Here is a 22393-nt window from a genome sequence, read left to right on the forward strand (position 1 = left end):
ATATGTACACAAACTTGTATATTTACAAATGCAGAATGTAACAATTAAAATACACAACTGTTGCAGTCATGGGAAGCTCAACTACTATGAAACGGGAGAGGATGTTCGGAAATGACTTTTCTGCAAGGGTTTAAGATGGCGATTAACAAAATGTTTCGCTTTATATATATTTTATTTATACACAACTTACATGATTTCTAATAAGAATCTGTGCTTATTGATATGATTTCTGTTATTTACAATCAACATTCCCGGTTAAGTAGAGAAGCAGTTCTTTGTTTTGGAACATAAAAATCAGCAGATTACAGAAAAGTGCATTTTGTTATTCGATTCTTCCTCTGGTTTGGCCGAGGATTTCGCCGATGTGACAATGCAAACTATGATGAACTGAAGTAGTAGGAGAGTTTTTGGCACCTTGTGGCAGTACCTGAGCTGTTACTGCAGGTACCGGTAGACTTTGAAGCAGTGGTTACCAGAATCGGCCACCACAACATGGCCGTCGGAGGTTAAAGCGAGGCCCTGCGGCCCATACAGAGGGTCAGCACTTGTGTTGATGTAGGAGAGGAATGAACCTGAGCTGTCAAACACCTGCGGGAAAAAAATTATTAAAATTTACTTAAAAAGTGCTTCTAAAGTAACTAGTTTCCTGGAGAACTTGTAAAGAGGAAGTGGGTGTTTAGAGGATTCATTACCTGTATTCTGCTGTTGCCCCAGTCTGCTACAATGATGTTGCCGTTAACATCAACAGATACCCCTGTGGGGGCATTAAACTGACCATTTCCCTCTCCATGGGACCCGAATTTAAACAAAAACTCCCCATCTGCACTGTAGACCTGAGGAGAAACAAATTTAAATCGCTCATATTCAATAAAATACAATACGTTCTGTAATTTTTCCGCTCATTAAAAAGTTTTACTGATAAGAAATGAATAATACAATAAAACTATATTTAAAATGATCCAGTCATATAGGTTATCTATATCTATCTATCTATCTATATCTATATATATATATATATATATATATATATATATATATATATATCTATCTATATATATATATATATATATATATATATATATATATATATATATATATATATATATATATATATATATATATATATATTTATCTACTAACATTTCACCCAATATTAAACAAATTAACATAAAAATATTTTGCCTCCATTATTGTATATTTTAAATTTTAACATATGGAATAAATTCATTGCTGACTGCTAAATATTAATTTTTACAAAGACAGTACCTGAAATGTATTGCTTTTCTGTAAGGATGCATCCACACCACTAGGTGTCAGTAAAGTCAAACACAGCTTAAAAGATTACTAAATGCAATTTTCTTAATTAAACTTGGAAAATATATTAATGCCATAGAAATCATTGGAAGAGTGAGGATTGTGAAGTGCTCACCAGTGCTGCATTATTTGATTAAATATATAGTAAAAAATATTAATATTGTGAAATATTATCATCATTTAAAATAACTTTTCTTTTTTAATATACTAAAAAATATAATTATTGTTGTGTGTGGTTGTCAGACCGTTGCTAGAAAGGTGCTCAGGTTTTCTGGGTGGTTGCTAGGGCATTGTTAGGTGGCTGCTTGCTGGTTAGCCCAACTTTAAAGGGATAGTTCACCCAAAAATGAAACTTCTGTCATCGTTTACTTAATCTCACATTGTTCCAAACCTGTGAGTTTCCTATTTCTGTTAAACACAAGAGAAGATATTTTAAAGAATGTTGGTAACCAAACAGATGACAACAGCCATTGACTTCCATAGTCTGGAAAAAATACTATAGAAGTCAATAGTTACCGTCAACTGTTTCTTCAAAATGTCTTCTTTTGTGCTAAACAGAAATAGGAAACTCATACAGGCTTGGAACAACTTGAGAGTGAGTAAATTACAGAATTCTATCCCTTAATCCATATGAAATTTTTCAGATATTGTCCAGTTCCCTTCCTAATAATTTTATGGTCTTTTATTGTCGACCAGGAGACAATTTTTAAGAATAACCTCAACATCACTCACCTTGACAGAGTGGTTATGAAAGTCTGTCACGACAATTTCATTCTTGTTGTTGACAGCAACGAAGTGTGGACCTGCAAGTGAGAAAACAGAAAAATTGGGGAGAAGAGACATTCATACATAATAAAGAGAAAGAAAGTGGAAAGGAGAGTAGGATGATGTGATCAAGATCTCCAAACTGATCAGATTTCGTGATGCTTGACAATCTGATTTCTGGCCAACTTTTGATTAGATACACAGCACAGAATCACAGACTCTTGAATTCAGTTCTAGAATGAAACTTAATTCATTTCAGTAAGATAAATCACCACATTCTGGGATGAGAATTCACTCAATACTTACTGAACCCAGGGCCAGATTTACTAAACTTTTGCTCCAGTGCAAACTTTGCACCACTTTTGTCTAAAAAGGAATGGGAAAAACACAAACAAGGATAAGCGGAGACAAATAAATGACAGGATAGAGGGGATTCACACAAATAAAAAAGTGCGGGAGCTACATTTCAAACATTTCAAGTAGTGTGAGGATGCAAATCAACTTTAAGTGCTGGAACAAACATGGAGCTGACCAGAACAATGGAGATGCACATCCAAACCAGTCCGCATGCATTTTCCTAAGAAGGGTTAGGAAAATGAAATGATACATTTAAATAGTAAAATAAGCAGCAGAAGGGAAAGTGTTTGATGAATTACAAAATGGGACTAATATGTGTGCATATATCAGAATATAGGCTCTTCCATGTATGCATGCATTGGCCTTAATTATTTATCATACAGACAGATAATGCAACTAAAAATATGGCTTTTGCTAAAGTGAAACAAAGGAACAGAACTGACACAAGTTTACATCCTTTCAGACACTGGAACTGAAAGCCTGGGTAAATCTGGCCTTTTCTGTATAAAACACACCAGCCTTTAGTGGTGTTTGTCTTCCCAGAAGGGTTCTCAGTTGTTGCTTTTGTAGCGAAACATCATTTTAACTTGTTTCTTTAAGGTTTGTTGATGCAATGTAACATTTTAGGTCACAAGAAGAGTTTCTAAGCTGGACAAATTAGGTATTAGGAAGAGATGTTAGAAGACAAGCAGTCACACTGTGCACACAACACAGGCCGCTAACAACACTTCTGCAACCCTTCAGTGCTTAGATAGGTTAACCACCACAACCGCATGCCATTGTTCATCTGTTGGCATTGTGTTGCAGTTTCTACACCCCGTACCTGCAAACTGTCTGTCTGAGTTGCCTCTGGCTCCAAACTTGGTTACTAGTTTGCCATTAGATTGAAAGATGAACACACAGCAGGCTTTATTATCCACTGCAATGATATGACCGTTCCTGTCCACAGCCACTCCTTTGGGTCCCATCAGACGGCCTGCGCCAATCTTATTCTGAACGAGGCACAGACAAAAAGAGAGGGAGGACCTTATTAAAGGGCTCTTAAAGATTCTTGATTCTGATTAGTCAATCATGGCACTGAGTAAGAAAATAGCATAATTTTAATATTTACTCAGTTATAATTCATGTCAGTTTGTAAAGATATGTCAATGTTTTTTCTCTTATGTTCACTAAGGCTGCATTTATTTTATCACAAACACAATAAATTACAGTAACTAACAGTAATATTGTGAAATATTATTACAATTTTAAATAACTTTTTTCTTTTTAAAAATATTTTCAAATGTAATTTATTCCTGTGATGGTAAAGCTGAATTTTCTGCAGGCACTACTTCAGTGATCCTTTTGAAATCATTCTAAAATGTAATATGCTTATTAAGTATTCAGCTATTATTAATGGTTCTTATTATTATCAAACAGCTTTTGTTGTTTAATATTTTGTGGAAAACATTTAGTTTGACAAACAAAGTTCAAAAGAACAGCATTTATTATTAACAGAAAACTTTTGTAACAATATAAATAAATATCTGTACTGTCACATCTGATAAGTTTAATCTGTCCTTTGTGAATATAATTATTCATTTAACTAAAAAGAAAGAAAAGAAACTTATTTACCCCAAACTTTTAAATTGTAGATTCCACAAAAATATTTTTGTATTTTTGATCAAATGAATGCAGGCTTGGTGAGCACAAGAGACCTCTTTCACAAACATTAAAAAAATCTTAAATATTCCAAACTTCTGAGTGGTAGTGTAGAGGCATATATAAACTGTAAATTGTGATCTAAAAATTACCTTGAATTTCCCATCAGGGGAGAAGATGCTGATCCATCTGTTATCATAATCAGCTACTATAATATCTCCATTTGTGTCGACTGCCACTCCTGTTGGCCTCTGCAGCTGTCCCGGAGAACGACCCCTGACCCCGAAGCGTGCTTTGAACTGCCCATCATTGGTAAACACTTCAAAAAAACCAATAAATGATCCAATTTTGCACTAAATGCAATGAAAATGTTTCTATATCTCTGTACTGATCCAAAGTGACACATTGGCTAATTACTTCAATATCCATTAAAATGCCTTAGATAAAATGAAACCTTTAATTTTGTATAATATTTCCATGCATTGACTAACTTGTATACACTGGTTGTTGCTGTCTGCTACAATGACCCTCCCATTATTGGAAGCAGAGATGCCCTGTAGATTGGTGAACTCTCCCTTCTCCCGTCCACGAGAGCCTGAGGGGTCAGACAAAAGAAATTCACTGCCATTCAAAATCAAAATTATATTTCACAACAATTCAATGTCAAACTTACTGCATACGCCAGGGTTTCTTACCTACTCTATAAATGAGCTCATCTTCAATGGGGTTTTCCTTCTTTTTGGTAGTGCTGTACATGCTGGAGGGTCTCCGTACGGCTTTCTGTCTGATGTGTCCCCCTGTTCCACTGGGAGATTTTACCCTTCTTTTCACATCATCCGGAGACTGAGGCACGTCCGACGGCTTTATCGCCCGCAGTCTGAACGGGCTGCCCCTCACAGGCTGTCCGTACAGCATCAGAGAGAACGAGTACTCCCCTTCACTCTTAAGTGTGTATCCTACCTCATACGTTCCATTTTTATTGTCTACGACCTCCACCTCTGTCGCCCGCACTCCATCCTGCCCTGTTATCTCCGCTCGGAGGATCGCGTTACCGGTCCGCACAAGCTCGCTGTCCTTATCCTTAGTGGTAACAGTTGCAGTCATGTGCTGACCAACCAGCGCATGTCTGAGCCCTTCTCCTGTGGCCACACTGGTGTGTCCCACAGCACCCGTCGTCAACAGGACACCCAGGTTCTGGATGGAGCGTCGCAGGCCTTCTGTCTCTATCTGGCATTCCAAGTGGGCGTTCTCATGCGGCCGTTCAGGGAAGTCGTGACAGGCGAGGGTGCTCACGCGCTCGCTCATCTGCTTTTGGACCAGCAGGACTTCTGTGGCACTGCCGTGGTTCAGGGCCTGCTCAGTGAAACTGCAGCTGCTCTGGATGTGCTCTTTTCCCTGCAGAAGGGTAGATAGCTGCGCCTGAAGCACCTGCAGAGGACACCGCAGAAAGGAGCATTAGAGAAATAGAAGGAGTACAGCCTGTTTAACCAATCAAGAGATTTCTGACCTTCTGCTTGGTGCTACAAATGTTCTCTAGATCGGTGATGAGTGCAGCTTTGCGTTGGTGCAGTGCCCTCTCAAGCTCCTCAAATGTCACGCTGATCTCATTGATGGCTTCGTTCTTTCTTTCTATCAGCTGCTGAGAGATTTCATTCACCAGCTCAATGGCAGCTGTTAGTTGGGGCAGCCTGACCAAATAAAAAAACAAACAAAATCTCAGGTAGAACAAATTATATAAGCAAAATTATGGAAAAGAGATCAATTATTTGGAACTGCAATATTATGCAAAACGCTGCATAGTCTGCAATAATATTATTATTTCTGTGTATTCACTAATAAAAGGGGACTTAATAATGATCATATATTATATAAATTATGTAAAACTAATAACAATTATATTTTTTGTTCTATATTTAGTCACTAGTAAAAAGAGACTTAATTAATTATTATTATATATTGTTTTATATGAATATTTTTATCATTATAAGTCACTAGTAAAAGTCACATTAGTCACTAGTAAAATGAGACTTAATAATTATTATTTTATATAAATATTTTTGGAATGTATTATGTTATCAATATAATAGTTACACAACAAATACAAACACATTTACAGTATATGTGTGTGTGTAAAACTGTGATATATTCATTATTATTATTATCATTATTATATTAGTACTGTTATTTAATGATACATTTTTAAAATAAAACAATACACAGTTAAATATTACATATATATAAATATATATATATATAATATTTTTATAATATGTATACATATATACATACATATAAAACGATATATGTATGCAATATGTATGTAGTGTGTTGCTATTATTAATAAAGTGATGAACTGTATTTAAAACAGCTGACTGTTATGTATGCAGCACATTTACCTGTTGCGTATAGCATCCAGCTGGTTCTTTAGTGCTGCTTTGTGCTGTTCTAGAACATCCCGCAGTGGAACGGTCACATGCTCCCTGTGTTCCCCCTCCGTGCAGTCCAGGCACATGGCCGTCTCACACGACTCGCAGTAAAACTCCATCACCTGCAGGGGCACCAGTGAGCAACCCATTCATTCAGCATCCTAATGGATTATCAAAGGGCGCTAATGTACGCTAACAGGCCTGAACAGCGTAAACACACATGTATTATGACTTTGAAGACACATAAAAGAAAGAAGCTGGCAGCTTTCAGGTGTGTTTAAGAGGAAAGAGCAAAATCAAGGAGAAAGCCACACAGCAGCGTCTGCCAATGAAAACCTGGCTCAAATGAAGAGAAATCAGGGATGGAAGTAATTTCCCATTCAGACATTTCTACATTTTGGCTGCAACAACTTTTTTTTTTTTTTTTTTGCTTCATGTTCTCACCAAATGCTCCCAAATTTGGTTTCATCATCAGATGGTAAGAGGCTTACCTTGCCCTCGTGATTGGGGCAGGAGAGTGGTTTCCCAGCGGCTGCTGCACTGACAGACTCCAGCACGCTGCAGGCCTCCGGCCGAGAACATTCTGGGTCTCTCTGCAGCACCTCCATGAGGTTTGTGATGAAGAAGTTGTTCTGTAGTGCCGCCACACCTTTCTCGGGCAATATGGAGGTTTGTCTGCACACCGGGCAGGACAGCGTCAAGGACTGGGGAGGAATGTAGTTCTGAAGGCACCTGTGAGGAACACAAAATAAATGTTTTGAAGAATGTTCTCACTGCTATTTTCCTAACAGTAGTAGGGACCAAGTATTGTCAAGCTCAAAAAAGGGCAAATAAGCACCATAAACCATTATAAAAGTAAGTCATATGTCTCATGCGCTATATTTCAAGTCTTCTAAAGTCATACGATAGCTATGTGTGAGGAAACAACTGAAACTTAAGTCACCATTCACAATCATTTTATGGTAAGGAGCAGCTTGAATATTCTGCTATAAATAACTCCTCTTTTGTTCCTCAGAAGAAAGAAAGTCATACAGGTTGTGAAAGATGATGACAGAATTTCCATTTTTGGGTGGAGTATCCCTTTAAGCAGGCATTGGGCAATGTATTATAACGTCAAAAAAAAAAATTACACACTTCATCTTAAAATGTAAAATTACCATTGAAAAACAAATATTAGCAACCGTTAACATACACTAGCTTTCAAAAGTTTGGTGTCAGTAAGATTTAGTTTCTAAATAAATGAATGCCTTTATTCAGCAATGAAGCATTAAATTGATCAAATAGATAAATATTCAAAATAAATAGTTCAAATAAATGCCGTTTGTGAACCTTCTATTCATTAAAGAATCCTGGAAAAATGTATCACGGCTTCCATAAAACATATTAAGAAGCACAACTGCTTTCAACATCGATAATCATAAGAAATGTTTCTTGAGCACCAAATCTGCATATTGGAATGATTTGTAACACTGACTGCTGAAAATTCAGCTTTGCCGTCACAAATAAAATTTTAAAATATATTAAAACAGAAAACGGATTGTAATGTTTAAAAAAATAAAAAATTAGTTTTCACTGTATTTTTGATCAAATAAATCTACGTTCTGGCTGACTTCTTTCAAAAACATTTGAAAATCTTACTGACCTCAAACATTGGAACGGTAGTGTATCTCATATTTCATAAATGATGTACTCCTGTGAGACAGAGTGAGAATGAGAGGGCTAGGAGGGCAAGTGTTGCTGAAATTTCAGTCACAACATGAACAATAACACGCTGCTGACATACAACCCCACAGAAAGCACAAAACACCCAAAGAGACACATAAAGACACAGAGAGTCTCATTGTCACACTGACTGAACACCGTCATCAATGCAGAAGACAATGTTTGTGATAGAGACAGAGCATCTATGCCAAGGAATGTCAGCAGTAAGTACACAAAGTTCATACAGTATGCCATCCTATTAAAAGGCTACCAGCTGATCCATACTTCAATCATTATGCATGTTATTAAAACTGTGACAACTAATTTTAGTATGTTTAGGAACTGCTCATGTTATGCCACAGTGCTCATGTGGGTAATGGAGTTTAAATGTGGCTCACGTTTTTACCAGATCTCCTCGGCATCATTTCCTGTTCTCTCTCTAACATAACTATTATATACTACACCACAAATACTGTATGACAACATCATATTTGTTGAATGAAATCCAATACTTGTTTCTTACTAATCTGGGGTGCTAATAGTTTTGAAAAGGTGAAAAAGGTTATTGCATATTGTCAGCTAAATGAATAAATTAAATGACCGGAATTCTTTTTTCAAGATGAAGGACTGTGCTATCAGTAATTATGGCAACAAACACAGACCTTTCGCAGAAGGTGTGCAGGCAGGGCAGGACTTTGGGGTTGTGGTAGTGGTCCAGACAGATACTACACACCAGGAACTGCTTGTCTATCTGGCGGACCACTGGGCTTGTGCGGCCGGTCTCAAACTTCGCCATGGTGACAGACATCCACAGAGGGGACCGGGGGCCAGGATGCACCTTAACCTGAAATGAAGAAGATGCTATGTTACAGAAAAAGAAAAACTCACAATTTTTTTATCATTCTAACTTTGAAATGATGTAGAGACTCATAGTATGGCATGAAAAGACAACCTCCAATATGAAGAGGAATACAAGAGAGCGAGATGACAGGTGATGCCTGCTGAGCTTCCACCAAACCAGCAACTTTAATAGGAAAATAACTGTTCTTCTGTAGGCCAGAGAACACACTGCATTTCATCAGAGAAGAAGAGCATGGGAAATTGGATTATGGAGTTCTGGAGGCAAATAGATGCTGTCAATTTTCATGCCACTTTTCTAGATGAGACTCAACAACAGCGGGCAGACAGATAAGTACTGATACAAGGACATGAACTACTGCTGTGCTGCGGCCATAACTGGCTCTTGATGATGGTGGTACATGCTGTGCCACTTTTTACTGTAGTTGTTCTCTAAGCAAAGGGATATGAGACAGAGGTACAACTGATATTTCAGGATAAATTCTACTTCAGCATGTTAAAAAGTGTCTAACATCGGGTCATAGAAATAAGACCACCTTTCCAAGGAGTAAAAATAATAAATGAGAAAAATCTAAATTAAACATACCAATGCATAATTCCATTTATTCCATAAGTCTCATTTTGCTGCACATTATATAGTGAATGTAGTGAAATTATTGAACATTTTGTAATAGTATTTTCTGCATTTGGAAGCAAAATCATTATGATCCACTGACACAGCATGTTTCAACATATCTGACACACTTTACCCCCACAGCTACCATTTTTGAACAAATAGTCCAATTAACAATTCATGGGTATTTGAATAAATTACTCAATCAGATAATTCAGTTCGTTCTAGTTCTCAAATCTGATTGTCAAAGTGGTCTTTCAAATCATGAGATATTCTATTATTGGCTCATCTAAAATGATGCACAATTTACTAGATTAAAGGGGTGACACTTTTTACCCCCCTCTCCCTTACAAGTCAGATTCAACAGAAACCTAAAATAAGGGCTTTAATTCAGGACAGTTTCTCTGTCTGATTGGTTTGCAGGCCAGTGTTTTATTATCACTCTTTCAGTCTCTCACTTCTGCTCTCTGGCATGTTTTGACAGCGAGTGTCTTGTGTCTTGTAGTACTCCAGTGCCTCTGGTCCCAGTGCTGCTCTGATAATTCTGCAGGACTGACATGTGCTCTCATGGACGTATGAGTAATGGTAGTGTGAGAGCTTTAAACCTGGCTGATACCAGTTCCCTTTATAATACTCCTCCCCCAAACCCCCCTCACCCTCTCTGATGTGTTGATGAATGCGGGCTATATTTAAATGTATGTCTCAGTGGGGTAGGCTTAATAAGGGGTCATGTCCAGCAGCGGATGCCTGAGATTCTTGTGGCACAACACAGAAAGAGAAGCCAGGTATCTGGGCTGACGGGGACTCAAATGTAGAATAAAAAGCATGTGGTGTAAAGCATATTTATAAATGAGAAACATTTGTAAATAAGTGCAGAACCCTTCCTGCAGTCAATTACATATAACAGTGTCAATAAACAAAGAAATTTAGTTTTACATCTGTGAGTACTTTATCATTATTTTGAATATATTTTTCACTGTAACATTTTTTTTAAATATATCATAAATGTATTAATGATAAATATGATTAAGTTTTTGGGGAGTCACACCACCTGACATTTGACCTGAATTAACATTGTCTATTCATAAAAATGTCATATTATTTGATATTTTAAGAGACTTATTGACACACTGTCATGAGGGTCTGCAAGGGTTCTCTATATGATTGATATCATTTTGCTTAAACCTCATGACTTTGATTTGGCAGACATTTTTACATTATTTAAAATATAAATATTGGCAAACATTGTTAAAATATATATAAGTAATGATCGATTATATATATATATATATATATATATATATATATATATATATATATATATATATATATATATATATATATATATATTTTTTTTTTTTTTTTTTTTTTTTTTTTTTTTTTTCAGTATTTCAGTTCAATTTCAAACTCTGTTTATGGTTTAACAGGTATAACAAGTTTTTAATTGATTAAAAATAATAAGTTAATAATAATAATAGCCAAACTATTAAGGTTTTTATTTTTAAGAATTTAATTTTTTTATAATATAAAGGACAGATGTATCATTCTAACACCTAAAAACCTAACCAAACATGCATGCATTAATACAAATAGACAGATAGACAGATATGAAGAAATAAAAGTGCATTTTAAGTAATTGTTTAAAAACTGAATTTTTATATATATATATATATATATATATATATATATATATATATATATATATATATATATATATATATATATATATATATATATATTTACCAGATATGGGCCAAAAAAATGAATGTTCTGTCATTGACCCAGATGCATGCCAACCAACACACTGTAAGTGACATGATTTGCTCCAAACGCTGAAGGGTGACATAAATTCACCTGTTCCACTAAAACGAGATCTGCAAGACCTTAGGGGTCAGGCCAGCGGTCAGCAACCCTCATAATTGAGAAACCAAACACTGTGGCATTGATGTCATTGTTCAAAAAAAGAAGCCAACAACAATCAGCAATTGTGTCATGCAGCCTCTTACAAAATTATCCCACAATTCACTCCCACTCATCACTGTGTGCATGGCACATGTGTATACACCTTTCAAACTCACTCAACATGCATCTAACTGCTTCTGACATCCATCAAGCTTCCATGGGATGCTGAACTCATGACCTATAGACTTTCTGAACAAAAAATAAATAAATTATGCTTTATCCATGAACAACCTCAAAGCATATATTCTAACTGCTCTCAGACATGAGGGTCTCCTAAAAACCTGGTAAATTCAGACTAGGCAGAGGAGGCATGAACATGATACTAACCAAAGCATGAAATTGTTCCTAAACCTCAGACCAACTCTGACCAGCTTTAGGAAGGAACCGGAGACAGAAACAGAAACATTCTTCTCTTTCACAGCCACAGCTCTTCACTGCTCCAGTGAACAAACAGACGACCGTTCACGTGCAAACACCAAGACTCAAACACACTAGACTAAAGGGGACTCACACTTACACTCAAAAGCAAAGTGAATGGTTCTCAGGCAGCTTCCATTGTTGTTTTCTGAGATTTCAGAAGGGCCTGGTGGCTGAATAGCACAACAGATCCCCTTCCCTCTGTCTTTAGACCCCCTCCCCAGATGAACGCACCGCTCGTTGTCCCCACGCCTAGTGCACTCTCAATGACCGAGCAACAGCTGTGATGTCACAAAGGGGCGGCTGGCTAAAGCCAAACCATGTCTACTAGGCTACGCCATTGGCTGAGACTGAATGCAGAGCCTTTGCTCCTCCCACAAGCTCTGCTGCGATTGGCCGTTCAGTGTTATCTTCCCAAAGGCATGGATTGCCTCAGAGAGTAACAATTCCTACTGACAGATTGGGTGGGTTGGGGAAAGGAGAGGATTTGAGTTGAATGCTAGCTTTTTATTTGCAAGCACTTCAGTGTGTGTGAAAGCTTATGATGAACAAAGTACAATAATGATCATATAAAAAGACTTCCGTTTAGTTTGACAATACTTTGAGTTATAGTGCACCACAAAAAAAGTGTTCAGTTCACAGTGCACCTGCTTTTAAAGGAAAATGCTTCTAGGTGGATAAAGTTGCTTCTACCTTCCAAAATGCACTTTTAAGTGATTTAATGTGAATCATTTTGAGTCACAAAAAGTGTAGGATGTGTCATTTCTGCAAGATTATTTATGTTCCCTTTATTGTTCAACTATTCTGACATGACAAAATCATCAAAATGAATGCTAATCTTGGTTTAGCTCCGGACACTGTCCTGCTTTTGCTTGCTTGTGAACTGACTGACATAAAAGTCTTAAAACAATCGCCCGGTATGATGGTTATATAAGAGATGATGTCATTACATCTTGGTGGAGTGACTCCAGATTGCAGGATTATGGATTTCAATACCTCTGATTCATGAGAAATAAAATAATAATAAAAAATAATAAAAATCAATAATAATCCAATATATTAAAATATATATATATATATATATATATATATATATATATATATATATATATATATATATATTAAAAAACATTAAAATTTACTTATACACAATATTTTTTTATTTTTTTTATATAAAGGGCTAATGCTTCTATCTAATACATACACTTTGCATATTTATGAATGTAATTATTTATTTGTTTGAAAATAGATTTAAAAATACTTTCTGAGTGAATGACATTTTTAATCCATCAGCAGAGCAGTTTGAGATTAAATGGAAAACATCAACAGTCATTAATCTGAAGGGATTGAATGTCTGATTTCTCCCACGATGGCTGGTTTTCAGATAACACCCACACCTCTGACTGACACCACTGCTCCAAACTTGCACCAACACAGCAGGCACAAGTGAAGCTGGACTTTTTAATCATGGAATGTTTTTGTATATGGGAGAATACATGCTGTAACTTGTGTGCAAGGGAAATTAAAGACTGAGAAACCTGTGTGTATATTTATGATCTTTGTGGCAGAGTAGCTTTGTGGTTGATGATCTGGGCTGACATGATAAATATTGCTTGCTCACTCCCATGTAGAGGCACCCAGAACTTACTGGCCCTAAAAAAAAAAGGTGTGGGGGTGGGGTTGTTCAACCAGATCATGGGGGTAGCCAATTGAAATCTTAAATGCATATTCACTGCAATTCCCTGACATACTAAGCAGGCTAAACTGGCTGAGGCTTACACAAACAGCAAGAAACGGTGGGATAGCACTGTGGGAAACTCTACAGCAAACCAGGATTAGTTCCATTCTGCAATGCCAGTTATTCCAGTTAAATTCCACCGAATTCAGTCATTCCAGTTAACTGGAGAGATTAATTTCCAAACTTCCTTATATCAGCTGTGCAATAAGCAAACATATGGAGCGCTCCCAGACAGCACAAACAGTGAAGCGTAATTAAAGTTTTCTGATGATTGCATTAATTAATCTTTACATAAAGTGCAATAAGATGCCATGTCTAGTCCACTCGGCTCAGATGGAGCCCTCAGGCACCGTCCTCTTGTCCAGTTATGTAATATATATATATGTCACTGCAATTGCAGAGAGGGAGAGGTAATCGAGCCGCAGGAAACATGACTCAACAGAATGCTGTCAGGATACCGCAGGGCACAGGAGAAAGAGAGGGATTCAACAGAGAGAGAAAGATCTTGCTCTACCTACGTCACAGTCTTGTAGTGGTCATTACACAGACTTGGGAGTTTAGTTCTCCACTGTTTTAATTTTTACATTCATAAGCTAGTGTCACCCTAGATTAATTTCTTGGTTACTCTTTTATAGCTCTTTTCATATACACCTAGTATGGCTTGAGGGCGAGTAAATCATGGGGTAATTGTCATTTTTGGGTGAACTATCCCTTTAACTGGACCTCATCCTGCCAGTAGACCATGAATAGCTCATTTGCATGTCCTAATCATTTCTTACTATCTTTCTCTCTCACTCTATGTACTGTGGGAATATTTCTGGATGGAATGCATGGATAGCTGGGTACATGAGATGGGTCAGAAATAATCTGATCCTTCAAATAACTAATGTTTATTTGTGTTTGTGTGTGTGTGTGTGTATGTGTGTGTGTGTGTGTGTGTGTGTGCGTGTGTGCATTTTCAGAGGAGATGCTTAAGAACACTTAATGCCTTAAGCATATAAACAATACCAACAAACAGGTCAAAGACTTATCCATTTAATAAAGCACTTGCCATATGTAAAATGGAGAGTTTTAATGAAGCTAATGCACATGTGCTTTTCGCAGATGGGTGTGAGTCACCCTGCGGATCAGCCTCTGGTGCTTCAGTGGAAAAACTCACTTATACAGTATGTTTATCAGTTTAGGAGTAGAAATTATGCAGAAGTGTCCTCATTCTGTGGTTCAGGACTGAACAAGTGTTTTCTGAATAGTGAGTAGAGGACCAGACCCCTGAGAGTTCAGAGACTGCGGTTCTGGAGGGCTCTGATGCATCCATCAAAAAAATAAAAAAGAATAATAAAAGCAGAGCAAACATGGATTAATAAAACAATGCCAAGGGCATTACAAGATACATCGATTAATATGCTGCATAATGCAAACATTACATTTTTGGGGGGGGATTTAAAGTGTGTAATCTTTATTTTGTTAAATATTTTCTGCTTTTGCAGTTTAATGTGCAGACACAGCTTTAAGTTAGCCAATTAGAGTCTGGTTGTGGTGCTTTCAAAAAGCCTGGTACATTAATTTCTGGCTCAACCAATGGCATGAGTTTGGGGCGGGACTTTTTCAAATCTTTATTTTTGCAATTCCATTTGACGTCACAGGTGGTGTAGAAATGACATATGATAAAACAGAAATAACGACAGATCTTTTCTTCTGTATTGTGACTTACATCCAAGAAAAAAAAAACATTATCGAAACTAAGACTAGATGATTGGAGAAGTATGGAATATCAAAGAGGAGGCTGTCAATTGCATGATCACAAGATCGAGCTATGATGTTTTGATTAAAAATGTCTAAAGCTTGAAAAATAAAACATACATGAATGAATCATTCTTAATACAATTTTGTTAGAAAACAAAATGTAACTTTTAAAATAACATTCATGTTCTTTTGTATGATTCATTAGTTTGTTATTCCAAAGAAAAAAATGCCTTTTAGTCTTTCGTCCAAATCAAAATTCATTGAAATGAGTTTCTATTCCAGTGACATCATGTAGGCAGTAGTCTATTTTAATATATTAACCAAAAGCTGTTCAGAGAATATTATTACAAAACTCTCATTCAGGTCTGGCTTCATTTTTGCAGCAGTGCAAATCCAATCCAACCAATTCTCAATGGGTAGGTGCTGCACTTTTTTTCCTATTGAATAACAATTTAAGTTGGAAATACATCACATTATGCAAGTAAAATCTGTTACGAATGTGGTTTTATGTTGAAAGCTGGGAATCAGCATGTTTATGAAACATTATTAAAGTTAAGTATGGCCAATTGATTTGATTTGATTTGATTTAGTATGCCTTTAGCTCAAACTGTAGAGCATGGCATTACCAATGCCAAAGTTCAACTCCCAGGGAATGCATGAACTAATGAAATATTTACTTTAAATGCTTAAAGGCATAAGCCAAATGCATAATGTAGTGAATTAGCAAAGGAGTTGTGCTACCAAACTGTACTCAACAGGAACATTAAATTCAATCATTTATTCAGCATAGCTCACCATCAGTATATTCATGCTGTGTGTGGCAGCATTTTTTCAAGCTCTCCTGACCCTTCATCAATTCCTCCTTCCCCCACTTCTCTCTCGCTCCCTCTCTCTCAGAAACACCTTCATAATGAAGGGACAATAGTCAATAGTATCTGTAATCAAGCCAAGAAGGACTAATTCTCCCTAAGACCCCTTACACTGACAGAAATAACACAACACACTGATCTCTTGGGAATAATTCAGATTCAAAATAAACCCCAACAAGCCTGCGGAGAAGTAAGCTGACTTGAGAATGCTTTAAAATGATTGTTTGTGCACGTTGTCATGCTCATTTTATCACATTACAGCACTCCTGATCACATCAAACACACACATGCATAATGCAAACACATCCATGCATTGCTCAAGTGGAATTTGGGACTCTCTTTTCTCATGCTGCTTCACATGAACACTGGCATTCACAGTCAGCTGTCTTCAGAAGGAAGACTCCTTTAGGTTTTCTTAAAATCAGTTCTTCTCTTCTCAGTTATATCTGTCAGTGAGTTCAACATGTTAAAAGGTCCTGCACTGTAAGCTACTGTATAAAAATGGTTTCATTTTACTTACAAATTTAAGTACATTTCCTTAACTATGCTGGCAAACTGACACTTTTGCAAGAGATATTCAAATCAAAACTAACAGAAATCCACTTGTTCTTCACGTCACACATCCTTCCATCTTAAACAAGTTCAGATATTGATCTCTTTTGTCCCTGTCAAGCAAACTACTATAATAGTGCTATACAAGTCAGTGTGATCATGTAGGCATAATGTCATTTATATTTCATTTTCATGCTTGAATTTTCTATAAATATTAATTAACACTCAAGATTAAAAGAGGAAAAAAAATCTAAAGCCATCTGCCAAAGAAAGCTAAAATAGTATCTACCACCATTAACTAAGACTGATTATGTCAATAGACTTCAGGAAGCACAATTGTTTCCCTTTTGAGTGAGAACAAAGACAGTGTACATATTTTAGGTACATGCAAACACAAGAATCAGTAAAGGCTTTTAAATAGAAACTGGTTAGTGTTTGTATTATGATTATGAATGTCACATCAAACTAGCTCTGCATTTAAGTGCGTTTATGAACTAGAATGCCTGCTTGGGTCTCTGTAAACCAGGTTGAATGAGCTTAACTGGTTCTTTTGAACATAATAATGACGTCACAAACATATCACACCCAGCAGACGAAACACACATCCCAAGTGAACTGCTCTCTCCTGTTCACATGCACAAACAAAAACACGTAAGAATACCCTGAAGGGGAGGTTAAGTAGAGTAATGGTCACTCAGGCAGCTAGCTATCACAGTATGTCACTGGCAAGGCATTTAATGTGATCCTACAAAGGGAAAGAGCATAAGAACACACAGAGATGCATGAACAATGGCCATGGATAGCAATTCACGTCACTACACTAAAGCAGAGACATCTGTCAGTTGGACTGCCCTTCCATCGTAATCTCCAACCAAAGGACGTCAAACACCATTTGTGAGCATGACAATCTCTGTTTGACCTCTCAGTACCAATCAAGGGAAGTTTTACAGTCAAACCTGGTGTAAAATCATTCTGAAAAAGCATTTTATTTGGTTCTATCACAAAAAAAAAAAGTAGTTCTACTGGATTTGTATGGATTCAAACTGATGATTGTGTAAAATAAATAAATAAAAGACAAAATTTATAAGCCATTTTTTACTTTTACCTCTAAAGGAAACTTTGAATGCACTCTAGTCTTATTTATTTTTCTCAGGAGCCATTACGTCAATGCCAGCTGTAAGTGTTTCTTCTTTGTACAAGAAGAGTTCTTCTTTGTAACTTCTCTCTTTAACACAAATGTACACATAATGGCTTGTAATCGCCATTCATTTGTTCATGTGCTTACAGATTTTATTGGACCACGGAGTTGATAGTACAGAGAGTGTTAGCACATATGGATAATCTTATTTCTCTAAAAGTACATCAACAGCTGGATCAGAAAGTACAGAAATTACTCCAATAGTGAACTGTGAATCTTAATGTCTGTGAAATCGTTAAGCAAAAATGTGTCATATATTGAATGTTTAAATAAAAAATAGCCTGTGTGAAAGCAAAATCATCGATGGGATCTTTATACATCAGTTATTCATATTTTTTTAAAGCTAAAATAAAGTAAAATATGACTATATTATGACAAATATTTATTTAAAACAAACATTAATTGAAATAACTTACTCTAAACAAAAATAATCAATGTTGCTTTGGCAATGAACTGAAATTAAGCTGAAGTACTGAATTTACTAAAATTAAAAAAAAAAAAAAAACTAAATTAAAGCTAAAAAAATAAAAACTTCTAAAAATGCCAAGAAGAATATTACAAAATTACAAGAATTAAGCTACTATTAAGCTACTATTAAGCTACTAAATGAAAACTAAAAATTCAAAAAGCTAATTTAAATACATCCTATAAATTTATTAACTTCTACAAAACAATATTATAATGAGAGTCTGTCATGCCGTGACTGTGCTGTTATGTTGTCATTATTACAGCATTTATGGCTGCCTGCTTGGATGATTACAATAACTGTAACTGTAACATCATGTCACTATAATAGGATGCAGCATTTAAGTCAGTAAATGGTGAAAAACAAAATTATTTTATTCCAGAATACTGTACATCAGATGATCAGTTGCTGGATCATTAAGATGTATCACACATCTTTAGTCTACAGACAGTTCCTATCATTGCTAAGAGACAGGATACCGCTGTGACACCAAACACATCATGATTTGAATCATGAATTCAATATGAAGCCATCCATTTAAAATCTAAATGTTTTCCCCTGTGTGACTCGGATCAATGCAAAGTACAGGTTGCAAAGCACACCAATTACACTTCACAGGTGACAGCTAACATACTTGTGCTTACACACACACTCACCTCATATCTATACATTTCTCAGCACACAAGCACTGTTGTTTTACATAAGCACTGAAATCCAGGCGGGTGTTTGTTGATCATGTCCGTTCACTCGTATGTGTGTCTGTGCATGCGTGTGTTAAAGAGATGCCCAGCTGACTGAAAGGGAGAGGCCAGACACTGCAGTGAATTATTCATCACAGACAGTCCTTCTCAAAGCTACATGAATGACAGTGTGATTAAACCCACAATGGTATACAAGATGGATGGAGAGGTGAACGAAGAGAATGAAAGCCATGATGACATGAAGGAGAAAGAATGAGGGATAAAAGGGGAGCTCCCCGATGCTGTACTCACGTGAGTTCTTGCAGCTGACAGAAATAGAGGGATGAAAAAGGAAAAAGAAAGATACGGACAGGTCTCAGCGGAGCATCCAAGCACAGACCCGTCCAGCCTTACAGCCCCTCATCCCAAAGAAGAAGATACAGCGAGATTAAAGGAAAAAATCCAGAAAGCAGGAAAGACAAGCAGACAGGAGAGAAGCAGCAGCAGGGCGTGAGCAAGCGAGGGTGTGTAATGTGTGTGTGAGAGAAGGAAGAGAGACTATGATGAGGAAGGAAGGGAAGGGTAGATAGTGGAAGGGTATTGGCCGAAGGTAAGGGAGGTGGGGTTGTGCTAAGCCAATGCTCTGAGTGAAGGTGCAAGGCAACAGAAAAATGGCAGAGAGAGAACACATCCTTTAGATACAGAGGATTCTCTCTTGCTCTGTCTTTAAGTGTTGCCACAGTACCAAATACACTGCAAAAACAAAACAACAACAACAACAAAAATATTATTTTTGTCTTGTAAATATCTAAACATTTGATCTGACACATTCTAAAAAAAAAAACCACACCCAGTTTTTATGATTACATTTCAGATGGAAATAGAAGTCTAATACAGTGGGTTTTAATAAGCAGATTTGGTGCTAAACAAACATTTGTTATTATTAACAGTTGTGCTGATTAATATTTTTTTGTGGAAACCATGATATTTAGGAATTTGGGATGAATAGAAAGGTTAAAAGAACAACATTTATTTAGAATAGAAATTGTTTGTAACATTAAAAAGTCTTCACTTTCACTTTTGATCAATTGAATGAATCCCTGTTGAATAAAAGTATTAAGCATTTCTTTAAAAAAAAAACTTCAAATGCTTTTAGCGTAACACATTCAAAATTGTATGTAACTTATGTATGTCATTTATGAAGTATTATATTTATGCATAAAAACTTCTAAACAGGCAATAAAAATAAAATAAATCTAATTAAATTATCTTAAAAACTGGAAAACAAAACAAATATGCTAAATACTGATTAACAAAACTTTTTGCAGTGAACAGCAGAACATACACATAGAAAAAAACACACACACACACACACGAATAGATGTCACATGTTTGTGTTCTCAAAGAGAAAGTCCTCAAGAGTTTAAATCTGAGAGGCAAAAAAGAAAACCAATGACTCTCCTGAGTGATGAAATTGCATGATGGCATTTTTTTATTATTATAATTATTTATTTTTTGCAGGCACATGGACATTCCAAGCTTTTTTGCTCGGTTTCCTAGTACACTGTAAGGGGGAGGGTTTGTTTGTATTCACAATCAGGGAAATTAAGGGGAAAAGAAGAGGTAGCAGGAAACAACATGATAGGAGAAAAATCAAGAGGACAAGATAATGACTGAGTAACTGCATGAGAGCTAATGAAGATTAATGACTACAGAGGCAAAGAGAGAGAGAGAGACTGGCTACCACTGTAGATATTCACTACACAGGACATATAATAAGACCTAACAGAGCAGAATGAAAAAATAAAAAACGTGCTGAAATTTCAGCTTGGGCAACATGAGTCATTTAAGTCACATCAGTCTTCCAAGACAAGCTAAAAATATCCTTTATGTCAACCCAAAGAGAAAAACACATGGTGACATCTTAGGACTACCAAGTCAACCCTTTAAACTAGGACATCCCCCAACATCTAGTGACAAATTGAATTCAATTCATCATTAAGACCAAACTAAGGGTTTGAATAGGCGGAGCAAACTGCTTGGGGCGTGGCTTAATTTGATAAAACCAACAACTGCATCCATGCTAAAGGGGGTGGGCCAGGCCTGATCTCATTCCTTGATTTGATTGCATGAGAGAGCGATGTTACCATGGAGACTGCATCCAGTGCAGCAGAACCCAGATGGCAGGCTGCCTTGTTCCCCCTCCTCCTCCTCATCCCTCTCTTTCTCTCTCTCTTTACTCGGCAGTCAGGAGTAGATACATACTGGAAGAGTACAGCCCTGCAGGAACCATATTGTAAATTGCATGTGACTGCAACACAAAGCCAGCACTCAGCACTGTGTGAGAGTGTGCATTTGTGCTCTATAAGTGGTATGAAGACAGACCTCTTCTTCAGGAAGCCTGAGGCTGTTGATGCCATCACATGTGATGCTGCCAATCTTATTTTTATGAACAAATTTTATTTTCACCATATCTCAATTGATATATTGTGTTTGATAGCATTCTGTGGTGGAAATGACATTGCAAATATATTTATTTATTTTCACACATTATATTTCTTAATGTCATGTAACCAAGTATACTAACTTTCCAAGAAACTTTGTTATTGGAAATTGTTGGTGGAAATGACAGCAATTTGCATTAGAATTAAAAATAATATTTTTAAAACTAAAAAAAAAATAAAAGTGTTCATGAATATTTTAATCATTGATTTTCAGTTTAAGATTGTGGTTAAGATTAAAATTAGGTGCAGTAGGTAAAAGAAAATCTATAAATAAATATAATTTGAAAGTAGAATACTGTAAATAAATGATGAAGACATATTAAAATGTTTTCAAGTTTTATTACAGAAAAAAAAGTTGAAATCAAGCCCTGAGACATAAAAGTGCCCATACTTAAAGAAACACCCATTCATGTGAAAAACAAATATTTATATATTTACTGTATAATATTTGTGCACCACAAACATATTCTAAAACCTTTTCCTTTCCTTTTTCTCATTAAGCATCTAGAATAGTGGTTCTTAACAAGTGGACAGGGGCCCCATTAGTGGTCCTCGGCAAAACTCCAGGGGGCCCCAAAAAGCCTTAAAA

General features: G+C 36.3%; 1 protein-coding gene across 3 annotated transcripts; it reads right to left on the reverse strand.

Annotated features, from left to right (window-relative positions):
* Positions 1-221: 221 nt before the first annotated feature.
* On the reverse strand, positions 222-19854 carry LOC109098003 (tripartite motif-containing protein 3-like). Of its 3 annotated transcripts, none has more exons than XM_042765096.1 (13): positions 19613-19854; positions 8867-9048; positions 6995-7235; positions 6474-6625; positions 5585-5765; positions 4773-5505; positions 4568-4672; positions 4230-4396; positions 3260-3428; positions 2386-2445; positions 2047-2117; positions 693-833; positions 222-588 (listed from the first exon to the last, which is right to left on the reverse strand). In XM_042765096.1, exons 2-13 carry the CDS (start codon positions 9010-9012, stop codon positions 436-438), a joined length of 2319 nt encoding a protein of 772 aa, XP_042621030.1. In that variant the 5' UTR covers positions 9013-9048; positions 19613-19854; the 3' UTR covers positions 222-435. The 3 variants fall into 3 exon arrangements, with proteins under 3 accessions (XP_042621030.1, XP_042621031.1, XP_042621032.1); XM_042765097.1 differs by lacking the exon at positions 19613-19854 and adding an exon at positions 12155-12314; XM_042765098.1 differs by lacking the exon at positions 2386-2445 and having other exon boundaries at positions 19613-19853.
* Between the last annotated feature and the right edge of the window lie 2539 nt (positions 19855-22393).

Source organism: Cyprinus carpio, chromosome A10 (genome assembly GCF_018340385.1).
Source record: "Cyprinus carpio isolate SPL01 chromosome A10, ASM1834038v1, whole genome shotgun sequence".
NCBI classification, from domain to species: Eukaryota; Metazoa; Chordata; class Actinopteri; order Cypriniformes; family Cyprinidae; genus Cyprinus; species Cyprinus carpio.